Genomic DNA, 17,737 nt, shown 5'->3' with positions numbered 1-17,737 from the left:
TTTACGTATGTATATATATATATATATATATATTTTTTTTTTTTTATTTTCTTTTATTTTCATTATCATTTCCTACATGCAAAAGATTTATGATTATCTTATTTACTATTTGTTTCAACCCTTACTATCGCGTTACTTCGTTATCAGCAACCAGTTCGAAATCTGGTTTCTCCTTCCTAACAACTGATTTAGTTTTACCTACCCATTCGATAATAGCGTAACCTATCATGCCGATGCAAAGAATAGCCATCAAGATATGAATCTTCATGTAAGTACATAAGTAAGGACTGTATATGTACGTTATCACAGATCCAGTGGATTCCCATAGTCGAAAATTGGAATAAGCTGCTTCCTCTCTTCCGGGGAATAATAAACCACTTAAAGCTGAGAATATAAATAATATTAGAACTTTATTACACCATCTGTCGACAAGGTAGGTATTTCGTTTTTTTCTTTTTGATTCTTTATCCCTTAAATACTTAACATTTGATCAATTATAACTGTAATTTAATATACCCATAAAAAATAATAAAAATATATCTTGACAAATAATTCTTTTATACGATTTAAATTAAATTTTACTTAATCAAATATTTCATTGTGAATGACCAACAGTTGTCAATGATCATTGAGATTTATCTACTATTGATAAGACGTGAATGTTTATAAAAAAAAAAAAAAAAAAAGAAAAAAATAAAGGAACAAAAAAAGAATTGGTTAAACAAACTTACAGTTAACTTGCACCAACCAGATGGAGTCACAGATTCCCCATAATCCAGATATTAAAAAGAATATTATCCCTTGATTGGGTGTTGGTTTCCAGTTCAACATAAAAATTAAAATCCCTATGTGAAGGCAAAAGGCAAATATCATAACGGGAATCCTGCCAGTCAATTTTATTATGGAACCCGTAGTCAATGCTGCAATTGCATTGGCAATACCGAAACAAATCATAACGTATCCAATATTACTGATACCCCAAGCGCAAGAAACAAAGGACTGAAAAATCAAAGGACAATGTAAAACCGTGAAATCTGTAAAAGAAACACATTGGAGTATACTTGAAAACTCACTGCGTTATAATCGGCAAAGAGAAAAGCTTGCTCGGCTCCAATGAAAATTATTATGGGTAGTATTAAAAGCTGACTCTTTTCTTTCAACAATTTCAACGTAACCGCCAAGAGCTTTAATCCCGTTAATCCTGTCACCGAGCCCTTTCTACCTCTGTCATACCTAAAAAAAGAAAAAAAAAAAAAAAAAAAAGAAAAAAAAGAGAAAAGAAAAAAAATAACAAAAGGCGAGCGAAAGAGAGAAAGGCAAAAGAAAACATACATAGATATATGAAATAATCCGATAAAGTCTTGAAAGGAGGTCGAAGATAAAAAAAAAAAAAATGAAAAAGAGAGCGAGAGAGAGAGATAGATAGATAGATAGAAAGCAGAAAAAAAGTAATGAAAGGGAATAAACGAAAAAATGTATATATATATATATATATATATATATATATATATATATATATAGAGAGAGAGAGAGAGAGAGAGATGTGTGTGTATATATATGTATATAACGTGTGAAAAAAGCACTTCACTATAACTTGGTAGTAATCTCGTTCGTCTGTATTACCTAGACAACGAATCAACCCCAAATGCGATAACCAGAGAGGCCAATATCATAAGGGCAACATAAATGCCAGATATCAAGTGGATCCTCTCTATCGGTGGTTGCTCCAGATTTGGATTGTCGTTCGTAGACGAAGATGCGACACAAAAATTGGCTCCACAAATTTCGGCGACGACACTACTGTTCAATGTTACATTCGTTGATGTTGCTTTATCGTTTCCAAAGGACAGAACTGTAATTGAGAAAATGAAAGAGAAGATAAGAAAAGAAAATGATACAAAACAAAAGAAATATATTATAAAATTTTACTCATTGTATCCCTTTTTCTTTTTTTCTTTTTCTTTTTTTTTTTCTTTTTTTTTTTCTTTTTTTTTTTTTTTCTTGAATGATTCGATAAATACATAAGATAAATATTGATTACGTGTTTGCGTGTTTACATTGTAAGATTTAAACGAAACGTAATAATTACTTATTACGCGATACTAAATGTTTTAACCTCACATGATAATCCATTGGTAATCGTCAAGGCTACTTTCACAAATCGAGTCATTAACATAACTGCTAATATCTGATAGTTACGTACTATTACGTGTACTCTTAATATTACATAAAACGCGTTTTATTAATGAAAGAGTTTACTCTAAAAAGAAAAAAGAAAAAGAAAAAAAAAAAAAAAAAAGAAAAAAAGGAAAAAACAACATATTCAGGAATTACGAGCAATGAATGAAAAGAATAAATTGCAAAAGAAGAAGAAGAAGGAGAAAAAGAAGAAATATACTTTGAGATAGCCACTTTATTTGAATTGCCTTTGTATTCACGTGTAATACCTAAACGTATCTACATCACGCAACGCAAACGCAAGGGTTTATCTGGCTAAGCAAAAAGTCACATGCACGGTATATTTCATATGCCCTATGTTCTTGATGAGATGTTTTATGAAAATGTATATAAAAAAAATAAGAGGCAAGTTTTATAAAATAAGTTATTTAATAAAAGAGAGAGAGAGAGAGAGAGAGAGAGAGAGAGAGAGAGAGAGAGAGAGAGAGAGAGAGAGAGAGCAGAAAGAAAAGAGATACCGGACTCCGACAACAATAGAACAGAAAATTGAATTTTCATGATCTTTTATATTTATATTATATAATATTAACTCCCCCTTTTTCATTTTAGAATTTTTACATCCCATCAAAATATGATCAATTTTATTATATTAAGAAATCCTTTTTTTTTGTCATAAGGATGAATTTAAAAGGTAAAGGGAGCACCATATTTAAAATTATACCCGAAAATATTATTCGAATAAAAAAAAAGATCCTATTCATCGATACTAAAATAGGGATCTTTCTCCTTTATATGTATAATACATGCTTAATAAAATAGCGCTTTGAAAATGATCAAATGAATTTTTTACAAAATATCTATGACGATTATTATAATAAGAACACTATTTAATAAAATGTGTATTATTATGAAAAGAAATATAAAAGAAAATAATTCTTTGACGTAAACAATAAATTAATGAAATTAATTTCATTAATTAGTTCTCATTGTTTTCATTAATTAATTTAAATTTCACGAATACGAAAAGATTTAAATTATTATTAAATCAAATTAATTCAATCAAATTTTTCATTTATCTTTCGTGTCGCAATTCATATTACAATATTAATGAAATTACCAAAAAGGCAGATCGAGGTATAATATTTGTAATAGCAACAAACAATTAATAAATATTTATCACATAAATTTATTAATGAATATTATGCATATAATAAAACCATTCGAATGTGTAGGTATAAAAAAAAAAAAAAATATAAATATATATATCTACCTGCCGATGAGATAAGATTACCCCAAACTTGTGCCATCTGGTAAAACATAAAAAAGAGTCCAAAAAATCTAGTGACCAAAACATCAGTGGCAAGATCAGATACAGAAGCATAAGCTTCAGACACGACCGTAAGATAAGTGCACTTGGCACACCAAAGTGGTCCACCACCTAGTCCAACCATCAATCCACCAGGAATCATGGTATAAAATCTTGGATAAAATTGTGCTGCTATGAATGGTACGTAGGTCAATATAGCCAGAGACATTGTCCATTTGCAGCCGAGCCAACTGATAGGACAAATATATTAAATGTTATCATTGATTAACGTAGAAAAGGACAAAAGTAAAGTTTATTTTCGAGAGATAGATAGATAGATAGATAGATAGATAGAGAGAGAGACAGAGAGAGAGAGAGAGAGAGAAATTTATTCTAACAAGTAAAAAAAAAAAAAACACTACTTTCTCATGATGAATTAAAAAGTTTTAGAGAAAAATTTGACGATAACTCGATATCTCCTAATTACCAGAAGATCTTCCAACGAATAAAAATTCTTCAAGAGGTCGTAAAGGATCTCATTCTCAAGGTATTGTTCGTTCAAATAATTGAGATGGAAGATGATAAAGAGAGAAAGAAAGAAAGAAAGAAAGAAAGAAAGAAAGAAAGAAAGAATGGAAGGAAGGAAGGAAGGAAGGAAGGAAGGAAGAAATCTAGAGAGAAGTTTGTGAAAGAGGAGAAAGAGAACAGCTAGAAAATGAACGAATATTATATCTTTTATCTTGAATGAGCCAACCGGTTGATAGCTCGCAGATGCTGATGCTGCTGTTAGTTTCGTCAAGGAGAAGAGGATGATAGGCTAAGTTATGGAAGACTTTATAGACGTGCCTTCATTTAGCTCATCGGATACTAAAGCCGATCATTTCGATCTTTCTTACGATCCTTCTGAGGTCACATAAAATCGTTCTCGCAATAACAAAAGCTTTCATCTCAAATAGTAAAGGATAATCGATACTTCGAGTTCTCTTGAAATAGATACAATTGGTGTGGCTTAAAGCCAACTTCAATTTACGAAATAAAGAATAAGGATAATATCTCTATGTGACCGAATTATAAAATATTCTATTATCATTTTCTCACCTTATCACCAAAGCCGGAAGGAAGATGTTACTAAATATCAAACTTCCATAGATCGCAGCAAGCGTAAACGTGCCGAGAGATTGGCTAGCATTTATAGAACTTTGAAGATTCGAAGCACCCATAAATGCAGTGAAATTCACCATAAATGCAGTCCCTATTAATAATATGTTCTTCATAATACGCCATCTTTCTGTTGGCTTAAAACTGGTTCGTTCGGTTTGCACTTTGATGAATTGTCCACTATTAGTATCGTTCTTTTCCATCGTCATGATTAAATTATTATTAAATAATTTTTACAATACGTATATATATATATATACATATATTTATATATTTATCTTCTTATTAAATTCATTTCGTTTTTAAGCTCATTAGATATATCGCATGACGACTATAGAATATCTTTCCTATAAAATACAAACAGATTTTTATGCAACAAAATATTTTTTAATATATAATTAAATAATTACTATGTTTGTCAACTGAAAAATCGACGGAAAACTATTGAGAAATCAAATATATATTTTCCGGTATCAAATATATGAATGAACAAATATCATATTATACGTATATCCAAAGGCATTCCTTTCTAAACGTAGAACGCTATGATTAGGTAATAACTCAGAGTTTAGTTTAAGGTAAAAGCAGATATCTTGCGAAACGTCCCTATACGCTTGATAAGTGTAGTGTTAAGTATATATACATACATATATATATATATATATATATATATATATATATATATACACTTACACATAAACACATTCTTATGTACACAGATACACACACATACACACACATCCATCACACATTTACGCTGTCGAAATTGATACTTCGCTATATCCGATAGCGAGATATTATCCTATTTGTGTTCGACGTTTCTCATGAGTTATAACACCCATCGTTGTGGTCAAGATAGAGAAATGTTTAGAAGCAAAAGATCACGATTAATAGCAATCTGTCTTATGATAATAATAATAAAACGAGAAGGGAAGATACGATTAGAATGATCATCTTTTTCAAAAAATTATTATCAATGATTTCTAATAATTTCAATTTTTTAGAGAATCATTTGAATTCGACGAAAACAATATATTCGTATCTATCGACTTTAAGATTCTGTACTATTTCATCTCTCTTCTCATCTCTTCTTTTATATATTTTTTATATGTATAATCTTATATTAGAAATAATAATTCTATCAAATTATATATCTCGAGATATTTTCTTAAAGATTTATCGATTTATAACATATAATATAATGATCAATATTTGAAGAATTTTATTGTTAAATGATTTGAAAGCATTCAAAGTTTCATGAATTCATTTCACAGAGTGATGATCTATATTTCGACGATCGAAATTAAAAATAATATTTTTCTTTAATTAATTTCAAAATTAGCTTAGCAATCTACAAATGGTCTTCGTTATATCGTTATGCGATTACATCTATTGCATATCTGTCTATCAGATCTCAACAAGTTATATCGAACGTTGAAAACTTGTTGCTGATCGTTATCGTTAACTATTTTGTCCTTGGGAACTAGCTTGTGCTAATACTCGGACTGTAAAACTAAATATATCAACGACTCCTTTCTATTCGGCGAAACATACTGTTTCATTATTGTTCTTTACCCTAATCTCATATGTACATATATATATATATATATATATATATATATATATATATATATATAATATTGAATCGGATTTCGAATTTATTAATCGAAACTATAGTAAAAATTTTTTTATGCAAAAATTCTTAAGTAGACTATATAGGTAAGAGAAAGATAGATAGAGAGGAAGAGAGAGAGAGAGAGAGAGAGAGAGAGAGAGAAATTAAAAAATTTTCATACAGAGTTAATAAAACAAATTCGATCAAGCTCTGCAGAAAACAGAGTAACATGTAATAATGAAAAGTGATTTTATTCGTTTCTCTACGTGATTGAGATTAGCTTTTAAATGAAACATCGAATCTCAATTAACGAATTTTATTAATATGTACGTACGTGTATAGATATATAACATATTTATTAAACAGACGTATTTTACGAAAATTTTTGTTTCACGAAATACGTAATACTTTGATGAATGAAAAGATGAAATAGTATTTAGATCGATGTCAAAAGTTTGTATATTTATTACATTACTACACAGTTTAGTACCTACAAGAGAGAGAGAGAGAGAGAGAGAGAGAGAGAGAGAGAGAGAGATCTACCCTATTTTAGAATAAAATTGCCAAACTCCTAATAAGAATTAAATCTTTAAACGAATATCCTCGCATTAAAATGTATTTGCATTAACATAACTAGATATTAAAAAGGAGGAAAATATCGTCTCTTCTGCGATTCTACGTCGTTTCTGACTACTAATTTGTAAAAATGAAATTCAACTTTCCTATTGAATAAAATATCGCTTTTTCAACGCGCTTTGTAACATTTCCTCGTATACGATAAATCTTCTTTTACATATAACACCTGCGTACGTTAGTATTTTCGAACTCATCGATTCTTACATAACTATTGCAGAATTATCTTAAACGTATTAGGCAACAATTTAGCGTATGGCGAAATAATTAATCGATCAATAATAATTAATCAAAAAATATTATTTATTATTAATCTATAAAAAGAAATAAGAATAGGTATATAAAATAAAAACGAAAAATAATAATAATAATAATAATAATAATAATAATAATAATAATAATAATAATAATAATAATATATGTGAATAATATACTTACGAGTTATGAAAAAATTGTAATTTTAATACTCAACTTTAGATCATGAAAGATCTATAGTTAAAGTTTGATCGTTCGATTTCTTCATTTTATTTCTCCTTCGATATCTCCTCTTACACTCCGTTTATCAAATCCTATATTGTTATTCCTTTCGTTCTCTTAATGACACATGTTTCATACTGGTTTGGCCACACACAGGACACGATTGAAAATAAGACTGATGCGATTGAAAACGCGAAAGGCAATGATCGAGGCGAACGTTATTGTCCCCACCAGCATCCGTCCTCACCTTTAACGATACTGTTAAACACTATAGTTTTACCTATCGACGATGATAATACTTAATCGGTAACTCCTAGACTTATCCCTACTGTTTTATTTCTCTCTCTCTCTCTCTCTCTCTCTATCTCTATCTCTCCATTGTCGTCAGACATTGAAATCTGTTTTCTATTATGTTGATTACGAAAAGAGGGAGAGAGAGAGAGAGAGAGAGAGATAAAGAGAAAGAGAGAGAGAGAGAATACTTTTGTTTATTCAAACTTTTAATTAACTGAATTTTAATTAATCGAGCTTATTAAAATATTTACATTCAATTAATAAACTTATATTAATAATCAAATGAATTTAATATGTAAAATTAAATTTCTTATTTTATATACGATTATAAAAATAAAAATATTTGTTATTCTATTAACAAGCATACACATATACATGGAGTAACATTATTTGTTATATTATTTGAATAATCATATTATAAATACAAAAGATATCGATGTTGATTCAATTTTAAATATGCAAAATTTATGTAAATATTCATTTATTTGGTATATTTGTTTATATATAAATATTTATATATATATATATATATATTCCCATGAAAATATAAAATAAGAATCTCGTGTTAACTTTGACATTTATTAAATTTATTTCGATTATTAATTAAATACGACAATTCATTCTTAATTTATCCGTATATTACATGTTTATTATTATTAAAAACTTACAACTTTCAATTAAAGATTTTTCTTATTTCTATCACCGTTCCGATAATTGTTGGCAATAATGAAGTGAATGTGCACCTGCGTGCCTCAAGATCAAACGATTGCATGATTGTCACGCGACGTTGCGTTTTCATTTATGCGATCGCGATGGAGTAATGTGTTTGTTTAAAAAAAAAAAGAAATTATTTTTTAATATTTATGGTATGCGTCAAGATATCTATCATTGTCATTATTTCTGACTTTTATCAGACGTCAATCGAGATTAAACCTTGTTTACCATTTCGTCCCTTTTAATAATTTAATTTAATATTATGAGGATCATTAATGACCGATATTATTTATACTTTACACAATTATCAATTGTTCTTTATACTAATAAAATTTACTTCAATAAAGTTTATTAAAATTTTTATAAATTTCTAATCATAAATTGTAACACAGGCAAACGATACCAATGAAATTTGTAAAATAGTATTGTTGTCATTTTATATTTTAAGATCATTTTCTTATGTATCGAATTTTTCAAAAGCCACTATGATTAAGAACTTTTAAACGGTATGAAAAATTAACTTCATAGTCAATATTTTTGATTTCGGAAATGCGATTCTGTTTTACCTTTTGTTACAGTTATAATGGTTCGCGTAAATCATACGATTCTTTCTTTCTTCGTATTCTTCTTGTTATTTTTCCACTTGATATTTTTCTTTATTCCTATCTCTTCGTGCACATATATAACGTGGTACTTACGGAATACTGTCGGTATTTGTAATAAATCTTCAGCTGCTTTGTTATCGCCTACTATTTCAATTCCAAAACATTCCGTTACGTGTTTTCCTTTAAATACATTTAAATATTTCTCTGAGAATATTTGAAAATAGTTATTTCACTTTTTTTTCTCTCCCTCTCTTTTTGTTTTGTTTTTTCTTTTTTTCCTTTTTTCTTTTGGAAAAATCAAACATCAGGATATATCGATAAATATTCTTAATAAATATAATTTATTTCTTAAGATATATATTTCTCGAAATTATCACAAGCAAATAATATTTTATTGTTTCTCATAAATAATAATTTACAATTTAAAAACTCAATAATACCTGAATTGGAATAAAATGTGAATAGAGAAATTATATAATTTATTCAAATTTCTCACAGATTATATATACTATTTACCTTGATGAAAAGTAAATATTTAGATGAATTTGCTATGTAATCCAATTATTCTTTTTCTTTTTCTTTCCAGTTTAATGAATATCCATTTATAACATTAAACGAATTAACAGATGTAATAAAATAAACGTATATTTAAATAGTAAATATGTATATACGATAATTATGTTAAATGTTTGAAGAAACATTTTATAGAAACTCTTACAAATAATATTTTTACTTATTCGATACTAACGATTGTAACAGATAATAAATGAAAGAAGGAAGTTACATTTGACCTAAATTTCACGCTTTGTTATTTCTTTGTTTGAATGAAGATAAAAAAAAAAAAAAAGAAGAAAAAAGTAATTCATTCCTTCGTGCTCATTGACAGACGAAAGTACTACTCTAGTTAATTAACATACACATGAATCTACGTATATTCATAAATACAAATACGACATTGAAAATATTTCACAAAAGGAACTTTCAGTTTTTACATTTGGTATTTTTTTCAATATCATTTGCGACACCTAATCCTTTTTACCTAATTTTCTACATTTTCCATTATAACATTATATCGTAATATTTTTCATTATGTTTAAAACGACAAATATATTAAATTCTATTTCATTCTTAATTTTATACTTTACACGTGACAATAGAAATAACGAAATGAATTGTTAAATTGTAAAGAAAAATTTCTTTCGAAGATTATTGAAAGTTTCATTTTAATAAGTTTTTCTTAAGAAAAAAAAAAAAAAAAAAAAAAAAAGAATTAAAATACGAATAAAATAATTACTCGCTAAATATACAAGGTAAATAATATAAATTCAATAATACAGCTGTACGTAAGATACTTTTCGCTTTAGTACATTATTATTTTATCTATTTTATAAAAAAAAAAAAAGAAAAAAAAAAAGAACAAATGTTCTATCATAAAATTATAAGAATCCGTAAAACTATTCGACGATGAAGAAGGGGCTTTACTTGTTGCTCCGTCCGTGTTCTCGTTCTCGTGCATGAATATATTTTCCCGAAAAATATTTCTCCCTGCTAGAGATAAAGTTGAAAAGGGAATAGCGTGGTAAGAAGAACGAAGAAGTCACAGAATGCATCCTTTTGCCTTTTCCCGTTTTTTCTTTTTTCTTCTCTTTTTCTTTTTTTTTTTTTTTTCTTTTTATATCTCTCTTTCTTCTCTCTTTCTTCTCACTCTTTCTCTATTTCTTTTTCTCTTTCCATCTTCTTTCACGTTCGCGAATCCGCGCTTGGGTAAGCTTTGCAGTAAGAACGTATGAATAAAGAGGTTCACGTTTTTAGATGCAATCAGCATTTGGAAAATGCTTTCCTTACTAAGAGTACGTAGTTCGCTATATGCCAGATTGGAAACTATTTTTCTCGTAGAGAATTTTTTGAATAATATATACACTTCCTTCCTATTTCGTATTTTTCTCTCTCTCTTTTTTTTTTTTTTTTATTTATTTATTTATTTATTTATTTATTTATTTATTTAAAAAAAACTTACGAAATTTATGGATTGTCTTCATTTTTTTGTCGTGACAAATGTAATAACGTAAACACGTATAACGCAAATCCTTATATACTTAAGTAAAAAGATTCTTAATTGTATAAAAATCATTTTCTTACGGTTAAATGAAATATTTTCTTATTATAGAGGTTAAATAAATATAAGACTAAGAAACAATGCATTATAAGTTAGAAAAGAGCTTATCCACTCGTTCATCGTCACGTACCTTAACATCGTTGAAGCTAAGGTCATTAATAAAGAGTCACGCCATTTACTTACATAAAACTGATAACGAGCAAAATAATAGCTCACCATAAAGCGACTTAGCCAATGAACTTTATTGACATATGTCCAACATTTATCACTAACTATTATACTTTCTTTGTCGAGTTTCTTGTACAATTTGTCTAAGGTATTATCGTTTTAAATGATTTGTGAGATTAAACAAGCCTAAGTTTATCTTAGTTCGTTTAACCAACATCAGAAATAAAGAGTGGGAGTGAGTGAGATAGAAAGAAAGAGAGAGAGAGAGAGAAAGAGAGAGAGAGAAAAAGAGAGGATAAAAGATAGATGAAAAATCGTGGATAATCTTTTGAAACGATAAACGTTTCTTTCTCGATAACTGCAGATATTTTCTTTTTTTTTTTTTTTTTTTTTTCTTATGCCCAATATTACCTCAAATAAACTTTTCATAAAGTAAATAAAATTCATTGCTTATCTTACTTCTTTCTATTTCATTTTTATATCTTTGCTTATTTGTAGAAGAAGATCAATATAAAGAATTGGAACGTCGATTTAAGGGAGACAATCGATGTGTAAATTATGATATATAATTTTAATTAATAAAATATTTGAAAAGAATGTTCTATAAGAAATAATGAGAAATAAAAAATGCCGATTTATAATACAAAAGTAGACATCTCAAAATTTATAAACCGAAGAGCGCATTATCGATATAGGCCTTCGAACAAAATTTATAAGCTGAAGAGCGCATTATAGATGTAAGCTCTCGAACTTTTTTCGTGTTAAAAATTCAATAAGAAGAAAGTAAGAATTTTCTTGGTAACACAAAGTTCTATAAGAAACGATCGAAGCCGAATGGGATATGGAAGACACACACTTCACGCTTGGCTGCCTTTATATGTGATAAGGGTATACGAAACGGATAACAAAAAAAGAGAAAATCGATAGAACATGGAACAAGTTAGAAAAAAAAAAGAAAGAAAGAAAGAAAGAAAGAAATAAGTCAATAAACAAAGAGTAAACAATAGAAATTTCATAGATAGAATAAATCAATGAAAAACTACAATATTGAAGATTGTACGAAAGAAAAGTTCTTTCTATAAATACGAATAAAACCAAAAGTTTCAATCCAGATTTTTTTTCTTCTCTCCCAATAGCCATTTCAAATTTTTCGAATAGCTTTTTTCTTTTCTTTACCAATGAGAAAATCGACAAATGCCATTAAATGGTACGCTTTAAAAACGGTGTTAAGTGCACATCATTGTACTTTCCTTTCAATCATTTTTTTTTTTTTTTTTTTTTATTCTTTCTTTTCGATGAAAGTTACAAGCTATGACAATTTGAAAATACTAGAACAATCGGAATAGTTCGAGGCTTCTTTCTTTTTTTTACTTCAAAATTTGTATATGTGTGTATTTTACTTACGGGATGAAATTTGTAAATTAAACAAAAAAAAAAAAAAAAAATATAGAGAGAGAAAGAGAGAAAGAAAAAAGCCGCGAATATTTAAAAATGCTCTCGTATTAAAACACAAAAAACGATTCAGATTTACAAAATTAGAAAATTATGATTAAGCAGAATAAATTAATAATGATACAAGAGAAAGAAAAAAATTTACGAATCATCGATTATATCATAATCTATTTTAATACATGCTTTTTATAATAATTCGTTTTCATTTTATATAAGCGTTTAATAATCCGTTTTATTCAGTAATTAATTATTATACTCCTTTTCCAAGTCATTTGCTTTTTCTATTAAATTATTACCCTTTATTATATACGTTATCGTCGATTATGATCTTCGAGTTATAACTATCGAGTAAAAGTTTTTTATTCCTATGTACATTGTAAATATATAAATTATTCGAATGAAAGTTGTAGAAGCGTAAACTATAATTATTTCTGAGTAATAGTGCGAACAGGTCATTAATGGCGAAGCTTAAAGCTGAATTTGCCAAGAAAATTTCTTGTATCTCGATTTTTCTTTAGCAACACTTTTCCCTCCTTTTTATTTTTTCTTCTCTTTCTTTCCCTTTTTTCCCTTTTTTTCTTTTTTTTTTTTCTTTTCTTTTCTTTTGTTTTTAACGAGTTCAAAAATAACATGCTACAAGGACAGTTCACAACTCGTCTCGAATAATTTAACGCGAAAGGATTTAATTCTTACTAACTACCCTTCCGTACCTCTTGTCCCTTTTTTTTTCTCGTCCCTTAAGCCATGCGATTAACGTGTAGATAAAAACGTCTTGATAAATGAACGTCACGTCGCGTCGTTTCGCTTTCTTTCAGCATTTATTACTTCTCTGGCGACGATCTAAGAAACATCACAGAGACAGAACCGTTGTAATATTTCTACTATTAAAGTCGTTAAAACTCGATGATAAAGGAAATCCGTGCGAATGGTCTTTTATGTTCTAACATTTTCTCTTTTTATTTTTATTATACATCGAATAGCTGTTGTAAAATACATATTCCATCAAATGTGTCAACGGATCGTAAACGAATGATTATATTCTTTTTAAGAAAATACGTGACGTTAAAAGTTTCATAATAATTATTATAATCGATGATTTCTAATAAATAAAGAAAGAAAAGATGAAAAATCATCGAAATAATATTAAAAGCTATATAAGCGATTTAAAATAATTTACGAAAGACGATCAAAACATGTAATTTCGAATCTATTGGAAACTCTTTTAAAAAGATAAAGAGACTCGACGTTTTTTTCTTCTTTTTTTTTTTTTTCCTCGGTCAATTCGTTTAAACGAGTCAACGAAGTTAAAGAGTTAAACGAGGGTGGCTTTTAAAGGATTATGGGACTAAGGGATTAATCGCCAATTCAGTATTATACCTTCCTAATCAGAACTATTTTAGAATCGACATATCCAGTTTCCTTTTATCATTTTTTACTTTCGATAAATCTTTATAATCTCTAATTGAGATTAATTATTTTTTACACTATCTTAATTCAATCATTATCAATGATTTCACCTATTGTTTGATATTTTCAATATTGAAATTATTTTATATTTTAAATTATCCATTAAGATATTTTTCAATGAAAATTCCAACATTACTTATCTAAATATAATAGAATCTAAAATACCAAATCATATTTGAATTTTCAATTAAAAAGATCATAAATATTAAAACCATTGTTTATTAAAATATTAAATAATGAAAATGACCTTATCTATTATCCAATCTAATAATACAATATTAATGAAATAAAAATGGGAGATAAAAAAAGAAAAAGAAGAAGAAGAAGAAGAAGAAGAAGAAGAGTAGATAGGTATAATGAATAAATAAGAAATTTTTAATGGAGTCGATTTTTTTTTTTTTTTTTTTTTTCTTTTTTTTTTTTTCATCGAAAGTTCATGAATACGATACTTAAATATGATGTAACAGGCATGATTACAAAGTTCGCTTTAAAGGCTCAGGTGGTTTTAAGGAATTCAGAAGGATGTCACACTATTTAGATGTTCTGCCACAGCGGTTGTCATGCAATTCCGTTGAGGTAGATGGTGATAGCAAATGCTGATGCGGAAGTGACGAGGAGATTAAAGCGGTCGAGCGAGAGCATGTACATGAAAGAAAACGAGAATGTATGGGTAAAAAGATATCGAGCAATATTACGGAAGGTGCTCTCATTTTCTCTCATCTCCCTTTTCCTCTTATCTCCCGAGATAAACTTTGTTCGAGCAATGGGTTTGTTTTAATAAAATTGCTTGTTTAATACTCTCATTATTGTACGAAAATGAGAACGAAAAGAAAGATAGAGAAGAAGAAAGAACGGAGATAAAATATTTTATTTTAGGATATTCACATTCTATGTTCTTTAATCACGATATGTATGTAACACGGGAACGGATAATCGGACAAAAGAAAAAGAAAAAGAAAAAGAAGAGAAAAAAAAAAAGGAAAAAAAAGAGCAATTTTTTGTATATCTTCTATCTGGTATTAATTCACAATAATATCAACGTGCACTAGTGATTCTATTACGTTTATAAATACGTCTGTAACTTTGAATAAAAAGTATTTACATAACATGAAATAATGATATTAATTAATTTATAATTTGATCGTTAATTAACAATTTAAATTGATTATTATAATTAATGGATGAGAAATGTCTTAAATAATTACGTAATAATGACATAAGAATATCTATTATAAATATCTCTTCGATAATTCAAATTATATTATACCTGTGTTAAATTTCCATTGAAGATATTCTATATCCATTAGCTGTATAATGATCACTTAATAATTAAACAATTACATCAGAAATTGAGATACCAAATGAAAAGTATTGAATAATATGTCGAGATAACGTGCTGCTAATTATTTCCTTGGTAATTAGATAAATTTACAATTAGTCTTGTCGATGGAGCTAACCTAATTTTGTATTAAAGTTTACGCTCGTAGAACTTTTAAAGCAGGATAGTATCGATGACAAGGTCCAACCAAAAGGGCCAGGATAACTTTTTCAAGGAAGTTTCACGCCGGGAACTTTCGAAACAAATCGATTTACGAACATGTCTCAACAGAATCTACCCAACGACTGCGTCGTCTCGTTGCTCTTAAACGATCTCAAGACGAAAGGTCATCGTTGTAAGGACAATGATATACAACATAAATATCGTAGGACTTTAAGAATTTAACAATATTTACATACAGAATGAATCATGTATATTGATTAGTCAAAGTGTATAATGTCAATTGAAAAGTGACTTTTTGTATTATTCGTTATACTTTATCGTTGATAAAATAAATTACGAATAATATAAAACTACTGCTTATATTATATAAAAATATATTATATTAAAGTGTAGTACGTTTATCTTAATGATATATAACGATATGATATATAATAAATATTTCATAAAAATGAATAATTTTTGATATTAAATCTATGATATTATTATTTTCTATTGACATATTATTTAAATATTTCATTTGTAATATCTTGATATTTTTTATCCAATAAATTTCGAAATAAATTCAAACGACTCTGAATCGATATTAAATTTAATCTAAATGAGTATAAAATAATGTTATATCGTCATTATATATAATATAAGCGATGGAAACAAAGCATATAACGACTTATAACAAAAGAGTCTGATAATCCGACGTTGAATAAATTACAACGATAAAGTGTTAACTTTAAATCCGATACTTTCGCATTGACAATAAAATCTTTCTCGCTTCTATTCAAATATTTGAAAATTCATTTTTCTTTCAGTTTCAACTTTTCCTAGAGCGTATCTTAAAAAGTATACTTGAAGAAACTCGTAGCAAATCTTATAGAAATGACTTCTCTTTTTGTCATATGAAAAATTCCCATCGTTTATCAGACGCGTTACAGACTCTAGAACCAAAAATTCATGTATTGCATGGGACGCGAGTTCTGATAAATTACAATGGACATATGAATTTCAAAGGGGGAAAGGTAGGGAGAGAGAAATGAAAAGAGAGAAGGAAAAATAAAGGAAAAGAGACGAAAAGAGAGAAAAAAGAGAAAGAGAAAAGAGAAAGAGAAAAGAAAAAGAGAGAAGGAGAATCTTTTAAAAGTTGTCGAGGTATCGAAGCGAAGATTTCATTTTTCAGTCACGTTCGGTGACGTTTCTTCATTTTCTCACAGAATACGAAGGTGAGACGAGAAAAAGAGAGAGAGAGAGAGAGAGAGAAAGGCGAAATAATTTCAGAGTATTACGCGAAAAGAAGAACGGCTTTTCTCTCTCATGAGATAACTCGAAAGTTCAAAGTGTCTAACAGATAAAGAACGAACATAAGAGTTAGAGGAATGTTCCAACGTAACCAAACGGCCTTGGTAAGGTGTCGAGATGAGTTTCACAATTTTCATGCTTCTTTATTGTTCTTAATGCTCTCTGAAAGAGAGCACAAAGTTTTGAAATTTGCTATTATTTATTTTAGATTAGGCAGACCTTTTCTTTTTTACTATTTAGCAATCACATTATAGTAATATTAATCAGATAAGTTAAGTCAAGGCAAAAGAATTGTTAATTGGCAATTTGCAATTAGAAATTTGCAATTAGCTAACAAGTAGCAACTGGCGATTGGCGATCACTGATTGATTTTATATGTCTTCATACTCTTTACTCTATTATCGTATATTACTCTACTGACTTATCAATGAATTTTTTTTTCTTTTTTCAATTTTTGACGAAGCTTCCTTGAATTTCTTTTATACGAAGAAACTTCGGTTCTATTATTATTATTATTTTTTTTTTTTTTCTTTTTTTTTTTTAAATAACAATACACGTTAGTTGCCGTCGGCACAGAGTTGTCAGTTTTTAATCAAACGAACGCATCTGTTTCCGTCATTTTTCGCGATGAAGAAAAGAATTAAATTTTCGTTCATTTCATTTTAGATTTGACTAATATTTATGCTCATGGTTAAACTCGGATATCAAGCTCAGAGATAAATCTACATCAAGAAACTTAATTGGTCGACGCGTGACAGATCGG

General features: G+C 28.0%; 1 protein-coding gene across 1 annotated transcript; it reads right to left on the bottom strand.

Annotated features, from left to right (window-relative positions):
- Window positions 1–32: 32 nt before the first annotated feature.
- Window positions 33–7,630, bottom strand: LOC124430418 (UNC93-like protein). Its single transcript, XM_046976970.1, has 7 exons — window positions 7,329–7,630; window positions 4,583–4,989; window positions 3,449–3,735; window positions 1,624–1,852; window positions 1,074–1,233; window positions 732–999; window positions 33–384 (listed from the first exon to the last, which is right to left on the bottom strand). The coding sequence occupies exons 2-7, from the start codon at window positions 4,849–4,851 to the stop codon at window positions 125–127; spliced, it is 1,473 nt and encodes a 490-aa protein (XP_046832926.1). The 5' UTR covers window positions 4,852–4,989; window positions 7,329–7,630; the 3' UTR covers window positions 33–124.
- Between the last annotated feature and the right edge of the window lie 10,107 nt (window positions 7,631–17,737).

The sequence above is a fragment of the Vespa crabro genome, chromosome 18 (genome assembly GCF_910589235.1).
Source record: "Vespa crabro chromosome 18, iyVesCrab1.2, whole genome shotgun sequence".
Classification (NCBI taxonomy): Eukaryota; Metazoa; Arthropoda; class Insecta; order Hymenoptera; family Vespidae; genus Vespa; species Vespa crabro.
This window is presented reverse-complemented; position numbering and strand designations above follow the sequence as displayed.